This window comes from Thermobia domestica, chromosome 4 (assembly GCF_964235325.1).
Source record: "Thermobia domestica chromosome 4, izTheDome1.hap1.1, whole genome shotgun sequence".
In the NCBI taxonomy this organism is placed as follows: domain Eukaryota; kingdom Metazoa; phylum Arthropoda; class Insecta; order Zygentoma; family Lepismatidae; genus Thermobia; species Thermobia domestica.
In genome coordinates, this window is record NC_137457.1 from 305,176,264 (window position 1) to 305,194,696 (window position 18,433).

The following is an 18,433-nucleotide window of genomic DNA, read 5'->3' on the forward strand; positions in this document are numbered from 1 at the left end:
ACCTTATATCGTTATATGGTCACGTATGGGGATTCATTTCCTATCATAAGACATAGGTACATTTGTGCACCCCGTTTAAATTTTTTGGGAGGGGTACTTTGGCCCACCCCTTTAATTTTGGAAATTGCCCCTTTTACATGTTTGGTATTATAGTATAGGACCCTAATATAGATTAGTATAAATTTGGATGATTCACCTCGTTTCCTTTCATGGGTACGAAATTGCCAAATTTTAGTACAACCACGTGTTTGGTTTTGGCTCAATTTATCCCCTTGGATGAGGTCCTATTACCTTATATGGTTATATGGCCATGTATGTATTGGTCCATTTCCTATTATAAGACATGTGTACATTGATGCACCCGAGGGAGGGGATTCGGTATCATAGTACATGCCTCAACATGTATCATGATAAATTTGGATGGTCCATCTTGTTCCCTTTCATGGGTAAAAAATTGCTAAAATATAAACATAAGCAATATGTTGTACCATGTGTTTGGTTTCTGGCCCAATTCTTCCCCTTTGATGATGTTCTATTACGTTATATGGTTATATGGACATGTATATGGGTTCATTTCCTATCATAAGACATGGGTACATTGACGCATACTTTAAAAATTTGGGAGGGGTATCTTGGCTCATCCACTCGGTTTTAGAAATTGTTTAATATAAGCATTTGGTATTATAGTACAGGACCTCAATATGTACCACTATAAATTTGGATGGTCCACATCGTTCCCTTTCATGGGTAAAGAACTACCAAAAATCAAATTTTGGAGGTTATTGACCCCGTCTTATAAGGTTTTAACGCGTTATATGGATATGTACAGAGGTTTATTACCTTCATATGTTTATGTTCCCTTTTAAATTTGGGAATTATCAAATAACAAAATTCGGTAAACGTTTTCTAGGACCCATTGGTTTCCCTCTTATGACCAAATATTCAAAATTTAAAGGTTATTGACCGGCTTTATTATTGAATAAGTACAGGATTTATTACTTTTTTCATAAGACACAGGTGTGTTTGTGTACCAATCTTAAATTTTGGGAGGGGGTACATTTCTTATTGTCATATCAATAATTGGTAATTGTTCTTAGAATTGGGTGGTATCTCTTTCTTTGGGTAAATCATTGTCAAATATGAGTATGATCACGTGATCAGTTATTGACCTATGATGGGATTAGGAGCCCAGGACATTGGTACATTTAAACTTTATAGGATAATTTGAGAATGCGTCATTGGTATTGATTATTACAGCCAAATATAAACGTAAGCAATACGATGTACCACGTGATTGACCTTGATGAGGTCAATGACCTAGGGGTACTTAGGACCACCCCCTCTAAATTTTGGCAGGGGTACCTTGGCCCATCCCCTAAATTTTGGCAGGGGTACATAGGACCACCCCCCTTAAATTTTGGAAATTGCCAAATCTAAAAATTTGGTATGGTAGCCTAGGACCATAGTATGTACCTCTATTAGTATTGGGTGTCTATGTCGTTCCCTTTCATGGGTAAAAAATTGCCAAAAATTCAAATTTCGGAGGTTTTTGACCTAATTTATCCCCTTTGATGAGGTGTTATTACCTTATATGGTTATATGGGCGTATACAGGGGTCCATTCCCTTTCATAAGACATGGGTATATTAATGCACCCATTGAGAAATTTGGGAGGGGTACCTTGGCCCACCCCTTCAATTTTGGAAATTGCCCAATTTCAACATTTGGTATTATAGTACCGGACCCTAATATGTATCGTGATAAATTTGGGCGGTCCACCTTGTTTCCTTCTAGGGGTACAAAATTGCCAAAATATAAACGTAAGCAATACGTTATACCACGTGTTTGGTTTTCGACCTAATTTATCTCCTTGGATGAGGTCCTATTACCTTATATAGTTATATGGTCATGTATAGGGGTCCATTATCTATCATAAGACATGGGTACATTGGTGCACCCCTTGAAAAATTTGGGAAGAGTACCTTGGCCCACCCCTTAAATTTTGGAAATTGCCAAATCTAAAAATTTGGTGTGGTAGCCTAGGACCATAGTATGTACCTCTATCAGTATTGGGTGTCTATGTCGTTCCCTTTCATGGGTAAAAAATTGCCAAAAATTCAAATTTCGGGGGTTTTTGACGTAATTTATCACCTTTGATGAGGTGTTATTACCCTATATAGTTATATGAGCGTATACAGGAGTCTATTATCTTTCATAAGATATGGGTACATTGGTGCACCCCTTTAAAAATTTGGGAGGGGTACCTTGGTCCACCCCTTAAATTTTAGAAATTGCCCAATTTAAACATTTGGTATTATAGTACAGGACCCTAATATGTATTATGATAAATTTGGATGGTCCACCTCGTTCCCTTTTAGGGGTACAAAATTGCCAAAATATAAACGTAAGCAATACGTAGTACCACGTGTTTGGTTTTTGGTCGATTTTATCCCCGTTGATGAGGTCCTATTACCTTATATGGTTATATGGGCGTATACAGGTGTCCATTACCTTTCATAAGACATGGGTACATTAATGCACCCCTTGAAAAATTTGGGAGGGGTACCTTGGCCCACCCCTTAAATTTTGGAAATTGACCAATTTAAACATTGGGTATTATAGTATAGGACCCTAATATGTATTATGATAAATTTGGATGGTCCACCTCGTTCCCTTTTAGGGGTATAAAATTGTCAAAAATATAAACGTAAGCAATACGTTGTACCACGTGTTTGTTCTTTTGGCCCATTTATCCCCTTGGATGAGGTCCTACTACATTATATAGTTATATGGTTATGTATAGGGGTCTATTTCCTATCATAAGACATGGGTATATTGGTGCACCCCTTGAAAAATTTGGGAGGGGTACCTTGGCCCACCCCTTCAATTTTAGAAATTGCCCATTTTACACATTTGGTATAATAGTATAGGACCCTAATATATATTACTATAAATTTGGGTGGTCCACCTCGTTCCCTTTTAGGGGTACCAAATTGCCAAAATTTTAGTACAACCACGTGTTTGGACTTTTGACCTAATTTATCGCCTTTGATGAGGTGTTATTATCCTATATGGTTATATGGGCGTATACAGGGTTCATTACCTTTCATAAAACATGGGTATATTAATGCACCCCGGTAGAGGTACCTTGGCCCACCCCTTAAATTTTGGAAATTGCCCAATTTAAACATTTGGTATAATAGTATAGGACCCTAATATATATTACTATAAACTCGTTCCCGTTTAGGGGTACAAAATTGCCAAAATATAAACGTAAGCAATACGTTGTACCACGTGTTTCGTTTTTTTTACCTAATTTATTCCATTGGATGAAGTCCTATTACCTTATATCGTTATATGGTCACGTATGGGGATTCATTTCCTATCATAAGACATAGGTACATTTGTGCACCCCGTTTAAATTTTTTGGGAGGGGTACTTTGGCCCACCCCTTTAATTTTGGAAATTGCCCCTTTTACATGTTTGGTATTATAGTATAGGACCCTAATATAGATTAGTATAAATTTGGATGATTCACCTCGTTTCCTTTCATGGGTACGAAATTGCCAAATTTTAGTACAACCACGTGTTTGGTTTTGGCTCAATTTATCCCCTTGGATGAGGTCCTATTACCTTATATGGTTATATGGCCATGTATGTATTGGTCCATTTCCTATTATAAGACATGTGTACATTGATGCACCCGAGGGAGGGGATTCGGTATCATAGTACATGCCTCAACATGTATCATGATAAATTTGGATGGTCCATCTTGTTCTCTTTCATGGGTAAAAAATTGCTAAAATATAAACATAAGCAATATGTTGTACCATGTGTTTGGTTTCTGGCCCAATTCTTCCCCTTTGATGATGTTCTATTACGTTATATGGTTATATGGACATGTATATGGGTTCATTTCCTATCATAAGACATGGGTACATTGACGCATACTTTAAAAATTTGGGAGGGGTATCTTGGCTCATCCACTCGGTTTTAGAAATTGTTTAATATAAGCATTTGGTATCATAGTACAGGACCTCAATATGTACCACTATAAATTTGGATGGTCCACATCGTTCCCTTTCATGGGTAAAGAACTACCAAAAATCAAATTTTGGAGGTTATTGACCCCGTCTTATAAGGTTTTAACGCGTTATATGGATATGTACAGAGGTTTATTACCTTCATATGTTTATGTTCCCTTTTAAATTTGGGAATTATCAAATAACAAAATTCGGTAAACGTTTTCTAGGACCCATTGGTGTCCCTCTTATGGCCAAATATTCAAAATTTAAAGGTTATTGACCGGCTTTATTATTGAATAAGTACAGGATTTATTACTTTTTTCATAAGACACAGGTGTGTTTGTGTACCAATCTTAAATTTTGGGAGGGGGTACATTTCTTATTGTCATATCAATAATTGGTAATTGTTCTTAGAATTGGGTGGTATCTCTTTCTTTGGGTAAATTATTGTCAAATATGAGTATGATCACGTGATCAGTTATTGACCTATGATGGGATTAGGAGCCCAGGACATTGGTACATTTAAACTTTATAGGATAATTTGAGAATGCGTCATTGGTATTGATTATTACAGCCAAATATAAACGTAAGCAATACGATGTACCACGTGATTGACCTTGATGAGGTAGTGTACAGGGATACATAGCTAACCTTATTGAATCTTATGACTCATAGTCTTAAGGAAATACATGCTACAACACTGGCAAAGTTATTGTTGATGCAATTTGATTGGTGGATCACTATCTTTCGTGCAATCTGATTGGCTGATCACTATCTTTCGGGCAATCTGATTGGTTGCTGATGTTCAAATCTTTGCTGCATTCAGTTTTATTTTAACATTTAAAAAGTTTGAAACTTTGGTTTGACATTTTTTCGTTTGAAATTTTTCGTTTAAAAATTTTTGTTTCGAAATTTTTTGTTTCAAAATTTTGTTTGAATTTTTTTGTTTCAAAATTTTGTTTGAAAATATTTTGTTTAAAATTTTTTGTCTGTAAATTTTTGTTTCAATTTTTTTGTTTAAAATTTTTCGTTTGAAATTTTTTTTTCTGTTTCAAGATTTTTGTTTGAAAAAATTTTTCGTTTCCAAATTTTGTTTCAAATTTTTTGTTTGAAAGTTTTTGTTTGAAAATTTTTTTGTTTGAAATTTTTTTGTTGCAAAATTTTGTTTGAAAATTTTTTGTTTAAAATTTTTTCGTTTGAAATTTTTCGTTTCCAAATTTTTGGTTTAAAATTTTTTTTGTTTCGAATTTTTAAAGAACCGGAACTGTTAGAACTAAAACCTCTGGCAACATTGTGGTGCACGTCAGAACATGATAATGCAACGACATCGGTTTTGCATCATCGTTCGAGTTAGTATTCGTGGTAACGTCATCATGGCTACTTGTCTGCAGTTTCTAAATACGCGTGATGTGATGAAATCATTTACCAAGATTACTGATTTACAACAGAATGTACCTTATAGAATCTTAGCTAGCCAAAAAATCCCTACAAAGTTTGGATTAAGAATCGTAGTGAAGCTTGAAAATGATAAGAATATAATTTTACCAGCAAGATATTTACCCATGGAGGCATCAAAACAAGAAGAACTGCTGCGTTTCTTAAATACTGGATCTGTATCTTTATGTTACAAAGGATTCTTGGGTCGAAGTCATCAATTTGAATTTAGTACACAGCCGGATTCGTCAGCAATTGTGATTCAAACGTCAGCACATTAGACATAGTTGTATGAATTTGGTTGGTCGGCATGACGTCTGTAACTGTGATGAAATCATGAATCAGCACATTCGACATCAGCAATAACTATAAACCAGCAAATACAGTGTCATCCCACGAAATCATTTGAGCAAGTGCTTTTCAGGAGGAAAGATGTGTACTTCTAACGATAAAGAGTTCATCTTCGCAAGCTATTATCCAATAAACAAAACATGTGATGATTGGTATCAGTGCTAGAACATTTGAACCAGTGATTCGATTGGGCAAAGCAGAACAATTTGGTGTACAACTGACCTGTGAAGAATGGCACGAATCGACCAAATGAACGATTATTTTCATGATGAGCTAAATGTGACCATAGTCAAATCATTAGGCTCAAATCATGAAGTGGTCCTCGAAGAGAAGATGGTGCTGTTACGTAAAAAGAGTACATTCCAAGTCCCTCGCAACATGGTGTATCTAACACAAACTGAATGGAACAAATTTATCAACGTATTTCAGTGTGTGAAACATGCAGTGGAAGTGTGTAACAAAACAAGTATATTCCTGAAAAAGTACTATTTTGAAAAATGTGTTATGCATATTGTACAACATGTATCTAGATATTGTGATGGTTGTTCGTGGGTGCATACCTGTATTGATAAACAGTTTATTTGTGATCAAATGGACATTGAGTTTCCACCAATTGATATCGCAATAGACCTTAAAAGACTTCAATTGGAATTAAAATTATATGCTGAAGACAAACTAGTGCACGAAGTTCAAAATACATTGTATCGACAATATCCAGAACCACTATCTGGTATGGATGTATGTGGAGTGTAATAAAATGATCCATTTCAATGAAGTGTTTTTTTTTAATTTCAAGTACAACCCCATGTTCTGACGTGCACCACAATGTTGCCAGAGGTTTTAGTTCTAACAGTTCCGGTTCTTTAAAAATTCGAAACAAAAAAAATTTTAAACAAAAAATTTGGAAACGAAAAATTTCAAACGAAAAAATTTTAAACAAAAAATTTTCAAACAAAATTTTGCAACAAAAAAATTTCAAACAAAAAAATTTTCAAACAAAAACTTTCAAACAAAAAATTTGAAACAAAATTTGGAAACGAAAAATTTTTTCAAACAAAAATCTTGAAACAGAAAAAAAAATTTCAAACGAAAAATTTTAAACAAAAAAATTGAAACAAAAATTTACAGACAAAAAATTTTAAACAAAATATTTTCAAACAAAATTTTGAAACAAAAAAATTCAAACAAAATTTTGAAACAAAAAATTTCGAAACAAAAATTTTTAAACGAAAAATTTCAAACGAAAAAATGTCAAACCAAAGTTTCAAACTTTTTAAATGTTAAAATAAAACTGAATGCAGCAAAGATTTGAACATCAGCAACCAATCAGATTGCCCGAAAGATAGTGATCAGCCAATCAGATTGCACGAAAGATAGTGATCCACCAATCAAATTGCATCAACAATAACTTTGCCAGTGTTGTAGCATGTATTTCCTTAAGACTATGAGTCATAAGATTCAATAAGGTTAGCTATGTATCCCTGTACACTACCTCATCAAGGTCAATCACGTGGTACATCGTATTGCTTACGTTTATATTTGGCTGTAATAATCAATACCAATGACGCATTCTCAAATTATCCTATAAAGTTTAAATGTACCAATGTCCTGGGCTCCTAATCCCATCATAGGTCAATAACTGATCACGTGATCATACTCATATTTGACAATAATTTACCCAAAGAAAGAGATACCACCCAATTCTAAGAACAATTACCAATTATTGATATGACAATAAGAAATGTACCCCCTCCCAAAATTTAAGATTGGTACACAAACACACCTGTGTCTTATGAAAAAAGTAATAAATCCTGTACTTATTCAATAATAAAGCCGGTCAATAACCTTTAAATTTTGAATATTTGGCCATAAGAGGGACACCAATGGGTCCTAGAAAACGTTTACCGAATTTTGTTATTTGATAATTCCCAAATTTAAAAGGGAACATAAACATATGAAGGTAATAAACCTCTGTACATATCCATATAACGCGTTAAAACCTTATAAGACGGGGTCAATAACCTCCAAAATTTGATTTTTGGTAGTTCTTTACCCATGAAAGGGAACGATGTGGACCATCCAAATTTATAGTGGTACATATTGAGGTCCTGTACTATGATACCAAATGCTTATATTAAACAATTTCTAAAACCGAGTGGATGAGCCAAGATACCCCTCCCAAATTTTTAAAGTATGCGTCAATGTACCCATGTCTTATGATAGGAAATGAACCCATATACATGTCCATATAACCATATAACGTAATAGAACATCATCAAAGGGGAAGAATTGGGCCAGAAACCAAACACATGGTACAACATATTGCTTATGTTTATATTTTAGCAATTTTTTACCCATGAAAGAGAACAAGATGGACCATCCAAATTTATCATGATACATGTTGAGGCATGTACTATGATACCGAATCCCCTCCCTCGGGTGCATCAATGTACACATGTCTTATAATAGGAAATGGACCAATACATACATGGCCATATAACCATATAAGGTAATAGGACCTCATCCAAGGGGATAAATTGAGCCAAAACCAAACACGTGGTTGTACTAAAATTTGGCAATTTCGTACCCATGAAAGGAAACGAGGTGAATCATCCAAATTTATACTAATCTATATTAGGGTCCTATACTATAATACCAAACATGTAAAAGGGGCAATTTCCAAAATTAAAGGGGTGGGCCAAAGTACCCCTCCCAAAAAATTTAAACGGGGTGCACAAATGTACCTATGTCTTATGATAGGAAATGAATCCCCATACGTGACCATATAACGATATAAGGTAATAGGACTTCATCCAATGGAATAAATTAGGTAAAAAAAACGAAACACGTGGTACAACGTATTGCTTACGTTTATATTTTGGCAATTTTGTACCCCTAAACGGGAACGAGTTTATAGTAATATATATTAGGGTCCTATACTATTATACCAAATGTTTAAATTGGGCAATTTCCAAAATTTAAGGGGTGGGCCAAGGTACCTCTACCGGGGTGCATTAATATACCCATGTTTTATGAAAGGTAATGAACCCTGTATACGCCCATATAACCATATAGGATAATAACACCTCATCAAAGGCGATAAATTAGGTCAAAAGTCCAAACACGTGGTTGTACTAAAATTTTGGCAATTTGGTACCCCTAAAAGGGAACGAGGTGGACCACCCAAATTTATAGTAATATATATTAGGGTCCTATACTATTATACCAAATGTGTAAAATGGGCAATTTCTAAAATTGAAGGGGTGGGCCAAGGTACCCCTCCCAAATTTTTCAAGGGGTGCACCAATATACCCATGTCTTATGATAGGAAATAGACCCCTATACATAACCATATAACTATATAATGTAGTAGGACCTCATCCAAGGGGATAAATGGGCCAAAAGAACAAACACGTGGTACAACGTATTGCTTACGTTTATATTTTTGACAATTTTATACCCCTAAAAGGGAACGAGGTGGACCATCCAAATTTATCATAATACATATTAGGGTCCTATACTATAATACCCAATGTTTAAATTGGTCAATTTCCAAAATTTAAGGGGTGGGCCAAGGTACCCCTCCCAAATTTTTCAAGGGGTGCATTAATGTACCCATGTCTTATGAAAGGTAATGGACACCTGTATACGCCCATATAACCATATAAGGTAATAGGACCTCATCAACGGGGATAAAATCGACCAAAAACCAAACACGTGGTACTACGTATTGCTTACGTTTATATTTTGGCAATTTTGTACCCCTAAAAGGGAACGAGGTGGACCATCCAAATTTATCATAATACATATTAGGGTCCTGTACTATAATACCAAATGTTTAAATTGGGCAATTTCTAAAATTTAAGGGGTGGGCCAAGGTACCCCTCCCAAATTTTTAAAGGGGTGCACCAATGTACCCATATCTTATGAAAGATAATAGACTCCTGTATACGCTCATATAACTATATAGGGTAATAACACCTCATCAAAGGTGATAAATTACGTCAAAAACCCCCGAAATTTGAATTTTTGGCAATTTTTTACCCATGAAAGGGAACGACATAGACACCCAATACTGATAGAGGTACATACTATGGTCCTAGGCTACCACACCAAATTTTTAGATTTGGCAATTTCCAAAATTTAAGGGGTGGGCCAAGGTACTCTTCCCAAATTTTTCAAGGGGTGCACCAATGTACCCATGTCTTATGATAGATAATGGACCCCTATACATGACCATATAACTATATAAGGTAATAGGACCTCATCCAAGGAGATAAATTAGGTCGAAAACCAAACACGTGGTATAACGTATTGCTTACGTTTATATTTTGGCAATTTTGTACCCCTAGAAGGAAACAAGGTGGACCGCCCAAATTTATCACGATACATATTAGGGTCCGGTACTATAATACCAAATGTTGAAATTGGGCAATTTCCAAAATTGAAGGGGTGGGCCAAGGTACCCCTCCCAAATTTCTCAATGGGTGCATTAATATACCCATGTCTTATGAAAGGGAATGGACCCCTGTATACGCCCATATAACCATATAAGGTAATAACACCTCATCAAAGGGGATAAATTAGGTCAAAAAACCTCCGAAATTTGAATTTTTGGCAATTTTTTACCCATGAAAGGGAACGACATAGACACCCAATACTAATAGAGGTACATACTATGGTCCTAGGCTACCATACCAAATTTTTAGATTTGGCAATTTCCAAAATTTAAGGGGGGTGGTCCTATGTACCCCTGCCAAAATTTAGGGGGTGGGCCAAGGTACCCCTGCCAAAATTTAGAGGGGGTGGTCCTAGGTACCCCTCGGTCATTGACCCCGGGCCAAGGTCATTGACCTTTGACCTATGACGTCACAAAAATGAGTTCAAGGTCAAATCGCGCAAACGCGGGGGAGTACTACTGTAAACTATCGTTTTTTACGCGTAGACGCACATCTCTGGTTGAAGGAAGGTGTGAATAAGAAAAAGCACGTACAGGAATTCAAATAATGGTTGTACGATTTTTTTTTTTTTTACCTAGTCTGTTTTGGGAAAACCATTAGCTACATCGGTTCATTTCATCAGTAGGGAGCTTCAGTAATTCCGCAAAATTCTCAAGTTAAAGTTAACAAACTAAATTGTCAACTATTGGCACCTGGCGGCTTGTCGAAAAGTAGCGGAGATTTTGAGATATGAAATCCCTTAAGATTTTCTCAAAACACCTTTCACTCCAAGGGAAACATTTGTAGCTCATTCACAAGAGGTAGACGATACCATACAAGAACTAAAAAATTAGAATATGCATGTGTGCCTAGAAGTATAAAAGAAATACTGTAAAACGTACTTTGCACACCAGGGGTTACTTTGCACAAAATATGAAAAGAGTTTCACAGTCCTTTGTTGGTAAAACCATGAACTGTAAAGATTAAGTTTCAACTGCCACCATAAGACAGAACATCTAACTGTATTTGGCTATAATATTGGCGGTTAACACCAGTTTTAATTACCTGGAGAGTTTATTGTTGTAGAGGTATGAAAAGCAGTCACTGTAAAGGCCGCCAAAATTTGAAAGATATCACGTACAACAGAATTTCCGTCAAAGTTAAGTCAGTTTCGTAAAATACTACTGTGTATAATGGGACTTTGATGCAATAGTTCAAATTGAAGTGTGAAATGTTTTAAACAGTGGCGAAGCGTAATCTTACAAGTGGAGTAGGCCCGATAATCTAATAAGATAAATAACATTTAATGTATCATAGATAAATAACATTTAATGTATCATAAAATGTTTAAAATTATAGTCAAAATTCTATTTTTCTTATTGAGTTAAACAAAAGAAAACTACCAAATCTATGTATTTGAAAGAACTTTCTTAGCTGTATTTCTAAAACTGTTTCGAGTTAAACTTATGTACACGTATACATACACAGTAGTTCTTTGTTGTTGTTTAATTTAACAAGAAAGAATGAATAATTATATAAGCAAAAGTAGACGAAAAGTAGTTATAATAATAATAATGCTATTATTATTATTATTATTATTATTATTATTATTATTATTATTATTATTATCCAAGAAATATTTACTTGAGGAAAACACGTAATATGTATTAATCGAATGAATATTCCCATTTAGCTCCACTACAAATATTTTGAAGTGTAGTTTATATTTTCTTCTGTGTGGGATTTGCAGGGAGGAGGAGGGGAATTTCCTCCCCACTTGCTGTTTTCATTTCCTGCATATTCGAAAATGGAAGGAGAGAAAAAGAGTACGTTCTTACTGTTAGCTGTCAAATTTCTTGGATAAGCGTTTGTTACTTGCATCTCCCACTTTAAAGTAAGTTCAATACTGCATTTAATTAATGTATCACGTGATAATGACTTTACTAGAAATGTTCAGAAGGAACTTCATTTGAATCAACGCAAAATACATATTTAACATTGTATTCTATGCAGTGGTATATTTAAAGGGGTAGCTTCCGGGCTTAAGCACTCACCGAAGTTTTAAGGGAACTTATATATAGACGGCTCAGACGGAAGGGGCTTCAAGTGTTTCCAACCTACTATTTTGTTACTGAAAAAACCGAAATGGTGAGATATTGATTTTATTTTATAGAAACCAAAGATAAAGAAAAACAAGGTAAGCCCGGCCTCAGAGCCTCATAGTACGCTCCGCTAGTGGTTTTAAAGTCATAAAAAAGTAAAATTGGGAGAAGGCGGTTTGAGCCTCTACTCGGGGTTACTTTGCACCGGTCGAAAATACCGCTTAGAGGAAATTATTACTACTGAAACCTTCTGAATTCTAAATTTAGGTAAATTTCCTATTTAGGTAGATGCTTAGAGGAAATTATTACTACTGAAACCTTCTGAATTCTAAATTTAGGTAAATTTCCTATTTAGGTAAATTTCCTGAATGAATTTCTTGTTGGGAAATAAATTATGAACAGTGGTGGATCCAAAAAAATAGTTTGAGAGAGCTTCACTCACAAAGGCTTTGATTTTTAGAAATCACTAGACTTGGGGGGGGGAGATTGAAGCTTATACGCATAGGAATGATTAACATTAGATTAAAAAAAAAAAAAGACCATGCAATTTGGGTGGGCTTCAGTCTGAAAGTCCCAAACTCCATACATGTTCCACTGATTACGATTGGGATTATATTCTTGGACATAAGGAATAACAAAGGCAAATCAGTTTACGGTGCTATTCCTGAGTTGGCATTTTGATGGGCATTTTGATACTAAACTATTAGAATACGGTTCCTGTGCCGCTACCAAAAAATACATAATTTTCTTTACAAATATCTAGGGATGCGTACGAGACAAGATTTGTGGCTGTCTCGACTCGAAAAAGTGATGTCTCGACTCGAAAAGTGTATATTTCTCTATTGGAAGAGCCGTGTCTCGACTCGAATTTTGTCAGGAAAATCCTGTCTCGACTCGTCTCGTGAGCATCCCTACAAATATCGATAATTCAAACTAAGTACTGATACCGGTACCATCATTCTAATATCAATATTTGTAGACAGCATGCAGTTTTGTGTAGAAAGTAAAATGTATAAATACTGAAGGGAAAACATTGCACAGAAACGTCATGTTTATATGTTGCACAGAAACGTCATTTTTGTATATTGCACATACTTTTTGTATGTTGTGCAAAGCAACCCCAGCTATGGGGTTACTTTGCACCAAAGTCTATATCTCAATAACTATGGTCATACTGAATGTTTACTAATGAACTTGCACTAATGTTTTCTTTATGTAACTAGCTATTATATGCTTAAAATACAGTATTCTAAATCATTACGTTTGTAAGTTACGTACGATTTTCTTTAAAATTACTGAAATCTTGTGCAAGGTAACCCCGTCTTACGGTACGTCTAGAATGAATCACCATAAAATATGCATTTTTCTAGTGTTAGTGCTCTATATAGTTATTAGTTTATATACATTATTTAAAAATAGCTGTTGTGCCATTGCTTATTAAAATTCTACAATCAAGTAATACTAGAAATCCTATTCTAAAAATACATCAATCACACTTATTTTCTGTAAGCTGGCCACCTGTCTAAGGTGGCCACTTTTCAATAGAACTGATCGGTGGCCAACATGAACAGGTTTCACTGTACTTGAAAAAGAAAGCCACAAAAAGTTAAAATATCCTAATTTTTCCTCAAGAAAAAGTTGGCTTCTTATGAAAAAACACTTTCAGCTAAAAAAAAAAAAAAAGAAAGAAAGAAAAAAAGCCGGCTCTTTTGCATCTCTAGTTAGAAGTAACGGTGGTGATAATAACATGCAAAATAAACAAATCTTCAGATTGAACTTTCCCCAAACTAGACAAATACCTCTGGTCTCTGAGATTGCATTTAGTTCAATCTGGCAATTTGAAAGTTATCTTTCGCTGTAAGTTGAACAACTGTTATTGATCATATAAACAAAAGAATATTTTGTAAAGTATATTGCAAATAATAAAAGCACTTAATTACAATCTATCATGGCAAGAGTACTACAATATATATATATATATATACAGAGTGGTAGGTAACTCCACCAACAAATTTTTGAGAGATGATTTCTTATATGAAATGAAAGAAAAAAGTTCTAATAAACATGGGACGAAAAACGTCTCCTTTCAGAGTTATGAACCGCCGAAAATTCGAAAATTCACGTTTCGAAACACTCTGCCTTAGAAACTATAGGACCTATAACAAGCGGTTTAAGGAATTACACAGGAACTAGTATGTGAACTATCTAAATATCCATGTTTTACCATCCTCCGTTATCGGCGAAACAAACGCGTTATTAGTACTTAAAGGAGTATCCCTATACCTCAATTTCCTTTTTACAGTTCGTTTCGCCGATAACGGAGGATGATAAAACATGGATATTTAGATAGTTCGCATACTAGTTCCTTTGTAATTCCTTAAACCGCTTGGGATCGGTCTTGTAGTTTCTAAGGCAGAGTGTTTCGAAACGTGAATTTTCGAATTTTCGGCGGTTCATAACTCTGAAAGGAGACGTTTTTCGACCTATGTTTATAAGAACTTTTTCCTTTCATTTCCTATAAGGAATCACCTCCCAAAGTTTGTCGGTGAAGTTACCTACCACACTGTATATATATAAGAGCGTTTCTATGACTGATAAGTACGCACCTTTGGCGTGGGAGACCCGGGTTCGATTCCCGGCGGGAGCTCATGTGGTTCGGATTCCACGTTAATCAGTAGGTCCACGTCTCATATAGCCTCGCTGCTGAACGGGACGTAAAAATCAACAACAACAACTATGACTGATAACCAGAAATTTCCAAATGTAACAATACAAGAAAGCCTGGTCCTTGAAAACATATTTACATGAATAACGTGACAATTTAAAATACGAAATTACTTACGATTCCCATCATATACCAAATACATCCAAGTGTATGAACAATGAGCACAACGAACATTCCATAGTGAAAATATATATATTTCAGGCTTGAAATTCCTACTTTGTTATTCATGTGCTCTGAAAATAGTAATGAAACATACGCTAATGCTTTTTCCCTCTCTTGAGATGTTACCATATACAACTAATAAATAAATAAAACAAAGTGGCTCAAAAATCAAGGTAGAATAATATTAGTTGAATTTTCGTAACATTTAACTCTAAATGTTCATATTTTGCACCATAATGAGAGAATATCTCTTTGTTCTATGAAACAAATTGAAATGAAATCTTTCTGTTTAACGTCACTCGATTATGTCCTTTAGGCTAAGGGAGACGGACGATTAAGGCAAGTGAATGATTATGGAAGAATTGGCGAAATGAGAATCTGGGAGGAAACGGGAGTACTCTCAGGAAAGCCACGAACATGGTGTTGTCCACCACAAACTTATTGGGCGGGAATCGCCACAACTAAACGCTTTACCACTGAGCCCACCATGCCCCCAATTTGTTCTTTTTGTGTCGGGCGAGATGTAACATTAACTGGTGCTGTTAACCGTAGCCCAATAAGCAGTATCATCTGAAAAGAGTCTAAGGCTGGTAGAGCATTCCTTACTAATAGATGTATCGTTTCAGTAGGTGCACGTCTCATATAGCCTTGCTGCTGAACGGGACGTTAAACTCAAAAATCAACTCAACTCGTTTACATATTATAAATAAATTAATGGGGCAATGGCCAACTCCTTGAGGAACATCTCTGTATAACAGAATTGGGGCCGACATATTGTCTTTGTATTTGACTCGGGTGGTTCTATTGGTTATAAAATTATAATTCCAATCCGTAAGTTTGAGTAATAGGACATCGTGAAAAATCGAGTCAAAAGCTCCCGTTAAATCTATAAACCGAGATTAAAGTTTCTGCAATTCCGTTGAATCCTTGATTGAATGCGGTTTGTACGTTGGTAAAGATTCTTATGAGCTGGTCGATTGTGGAATTGTTAGGTCTGAATAATGCCTGTTAACCCTTAAGAGATCCGGGCTTTTTGGGCTATGTTTTAGACTTTCAGTCAAGCAGCTACTGCATCATCACTATTTATCCTAGGATCATGGTTCATACCTCATTCTCTTCAGAATGGAGCTGGCTTTCAAATGATACCACTTGCATGCTCATACCATATACCAGGAGCGGGAAAAATTATGTCAAAGGGAAAATTTCGGAGGGAATTTTTTCTCTCGCACTTTGGGCCCCCCTGGAGCGACCCTGTGTGAACGTAGCCATCTAAAAAAATTTGATAAATAGTACTTGGTATACTGAATATGTGTGCCAAATTTCAAGTTTCTATCTTGAATACCAAGGGCGGGAGAAATTTTATCAGGAATTCCCACCATGCCCCAAATTACCGTAAAACACCATGATTTCAGGTAAAAAATTTCCTGAGACATCCCTAATTACCCTAGGGTCATGTTTCACCCATCATTCTCTTCAGAATAAAACTGCCTTTCAGGCGGTATGACTCACGTGTCTCCATCATGTATCTAAGGCGGGAAAATTAGGAAAAACGGGATTCTTTTGGGTCTAAATATCCTTTTTTCAACTTTTAGCCCCCTGGACCCCCCCTGTTTTAATGCAGAGATCTAAAAAAATCTGGTAAATACTACTCGGTGGGCTGAATGTTTATGCTTAATTCCAATTTTCCAGGTGCAAAAGTAAGCCCGCCAAAAATATATATATATATACCGACAATGTCCCATATTCCCGTATACAGAGGGAAATTTTTAAACATTCCCTGAGACATCCCTAATTACCCTACGGTCATGTTTCGCCCATCATTCTCTTCAGAATAGAACGGCCTTTCAGGCGGTACCATTCACTTGTCCCTATTATGTATCTAAGGCGGGAAAATCCCGTGAAATGGATTTTTTGATAAAAATTTCCCTTTTTCAACGTTTAGCCCCTCTGTACCCCCGTGTTTTAACGCAGAAATCTGAAAAAATATGGTAAATACTACTCGGTGGACTGAATGTTTGTGCACAATTTCAATCTTCTACGTGTAAAAATAAGCCCGCCGAAAATACTTTACATACCCCCCCCCCCAAAAAAAAGTATTACACGAAAAGATAAATTTTAGACTTATGACGTCATCACCTCCTATGTCTCGACACAGGAAGGTGTGAAACCATCCGTATTATCTTCTGCAATGCCTCTGGACTTGAAAAACAAAAGAAAAAAAAACCGGACGAAAAAGCTCAAATGGGAGAGTTATAACGCAATGTACCATGAAACACCCCGTATGGTACAAATTGTACCACGGGATCCCCAAAGGGTTAACGGATAATTTGCTCGACCATGGAGCTACGTAGCGAACAAACGGACGACCTAAAATCATGAAAATAGAACGTGAAGATTTGAACTTTCAATTGGTTTTAGTTTTCCCACAATTCATCGTTCTTCGTTCAGAGTAAATAGGTGAAATAAGGGAAATTTGAACGGAACGTTGTATTTTAGACAAATCGTTTTAAATGTGACATTTTTTTTTCTTAAAAATAATAATTTGTGATTAATCATAAGCATTTGAATATTGCCAAGTAATACTGCAGGTTAGCATATTAAAGGTAATAAGTTTGTGTGAAGTATGACAGGAGTATCATCATATCCATCTGGCAAGTTGATGGAATTTTGCTAATTTATAGTCCTAAACTATCAATATCATTGGCGTGTTTACGATTTTGTTTCGGTGGGGGTGGGGAGCTTTGCTAACCTTATTCCTGGAAATGTGAAAATTCTGCAAGATATTTCATTTAGTTTAACACAGTAAATAAAATTCCGGGGGGCTTAAGCCCTAAAGCTCCCCTTAAATACGTCACTGATCAATATATTACCAACGAAGAAAGAATAATATTATATTTCAACTTTGAGTGAACTTCGGCAGTTAGTAATTGGTAAGTCGTTTAGGAAACGAAATTCTTTTTTTTAAAAATGTAGAAGTTGCCATTAAATATGGTGGGCAGCCGTTCCGACCAGAAAACTATTTGTTGCAATTTTCCAGTTTTGGCAAATCAAAAGTTTTGGCATTTCCCGACATCATTCGTCTGTGTTGGAATCAATTTAGCGTTCTAAGAATAAGTATCGTCTTCTCTCTTAGCCTTCTATTCAAACCGGAAAACCAAATATGAACCATTTCCGGTGTTAACATTGATCACTCTAG

At 35.5% G+C, this 18,433-nt stretch overlaps 1 protein-coding gene across 2 annotated transcripts in view; it reads right to left on the reverse strand.

The window, feature by feature from the left end:
• Positions 1 to 18,433, reverse strand: part of LOC145684271 (uncharacterized) — a 323,824-nt gene that overhangs the window by 262,750 nt on the left and 42,641 nt on the right. For both annotated transcript variants that reach the window (XM_081756414.1, XM_081756415.1), the window contains exon 3: positions 15,193 to 15,308. In XM_081756414.1, coding sequence (XP_081612540.1) covers positions 15,193 to 15,308 — 116 coding nt within the window. The remainder of the gene's footprint in view (positions 1 to 15,192; positions 15,309 to 18,433) is intronic.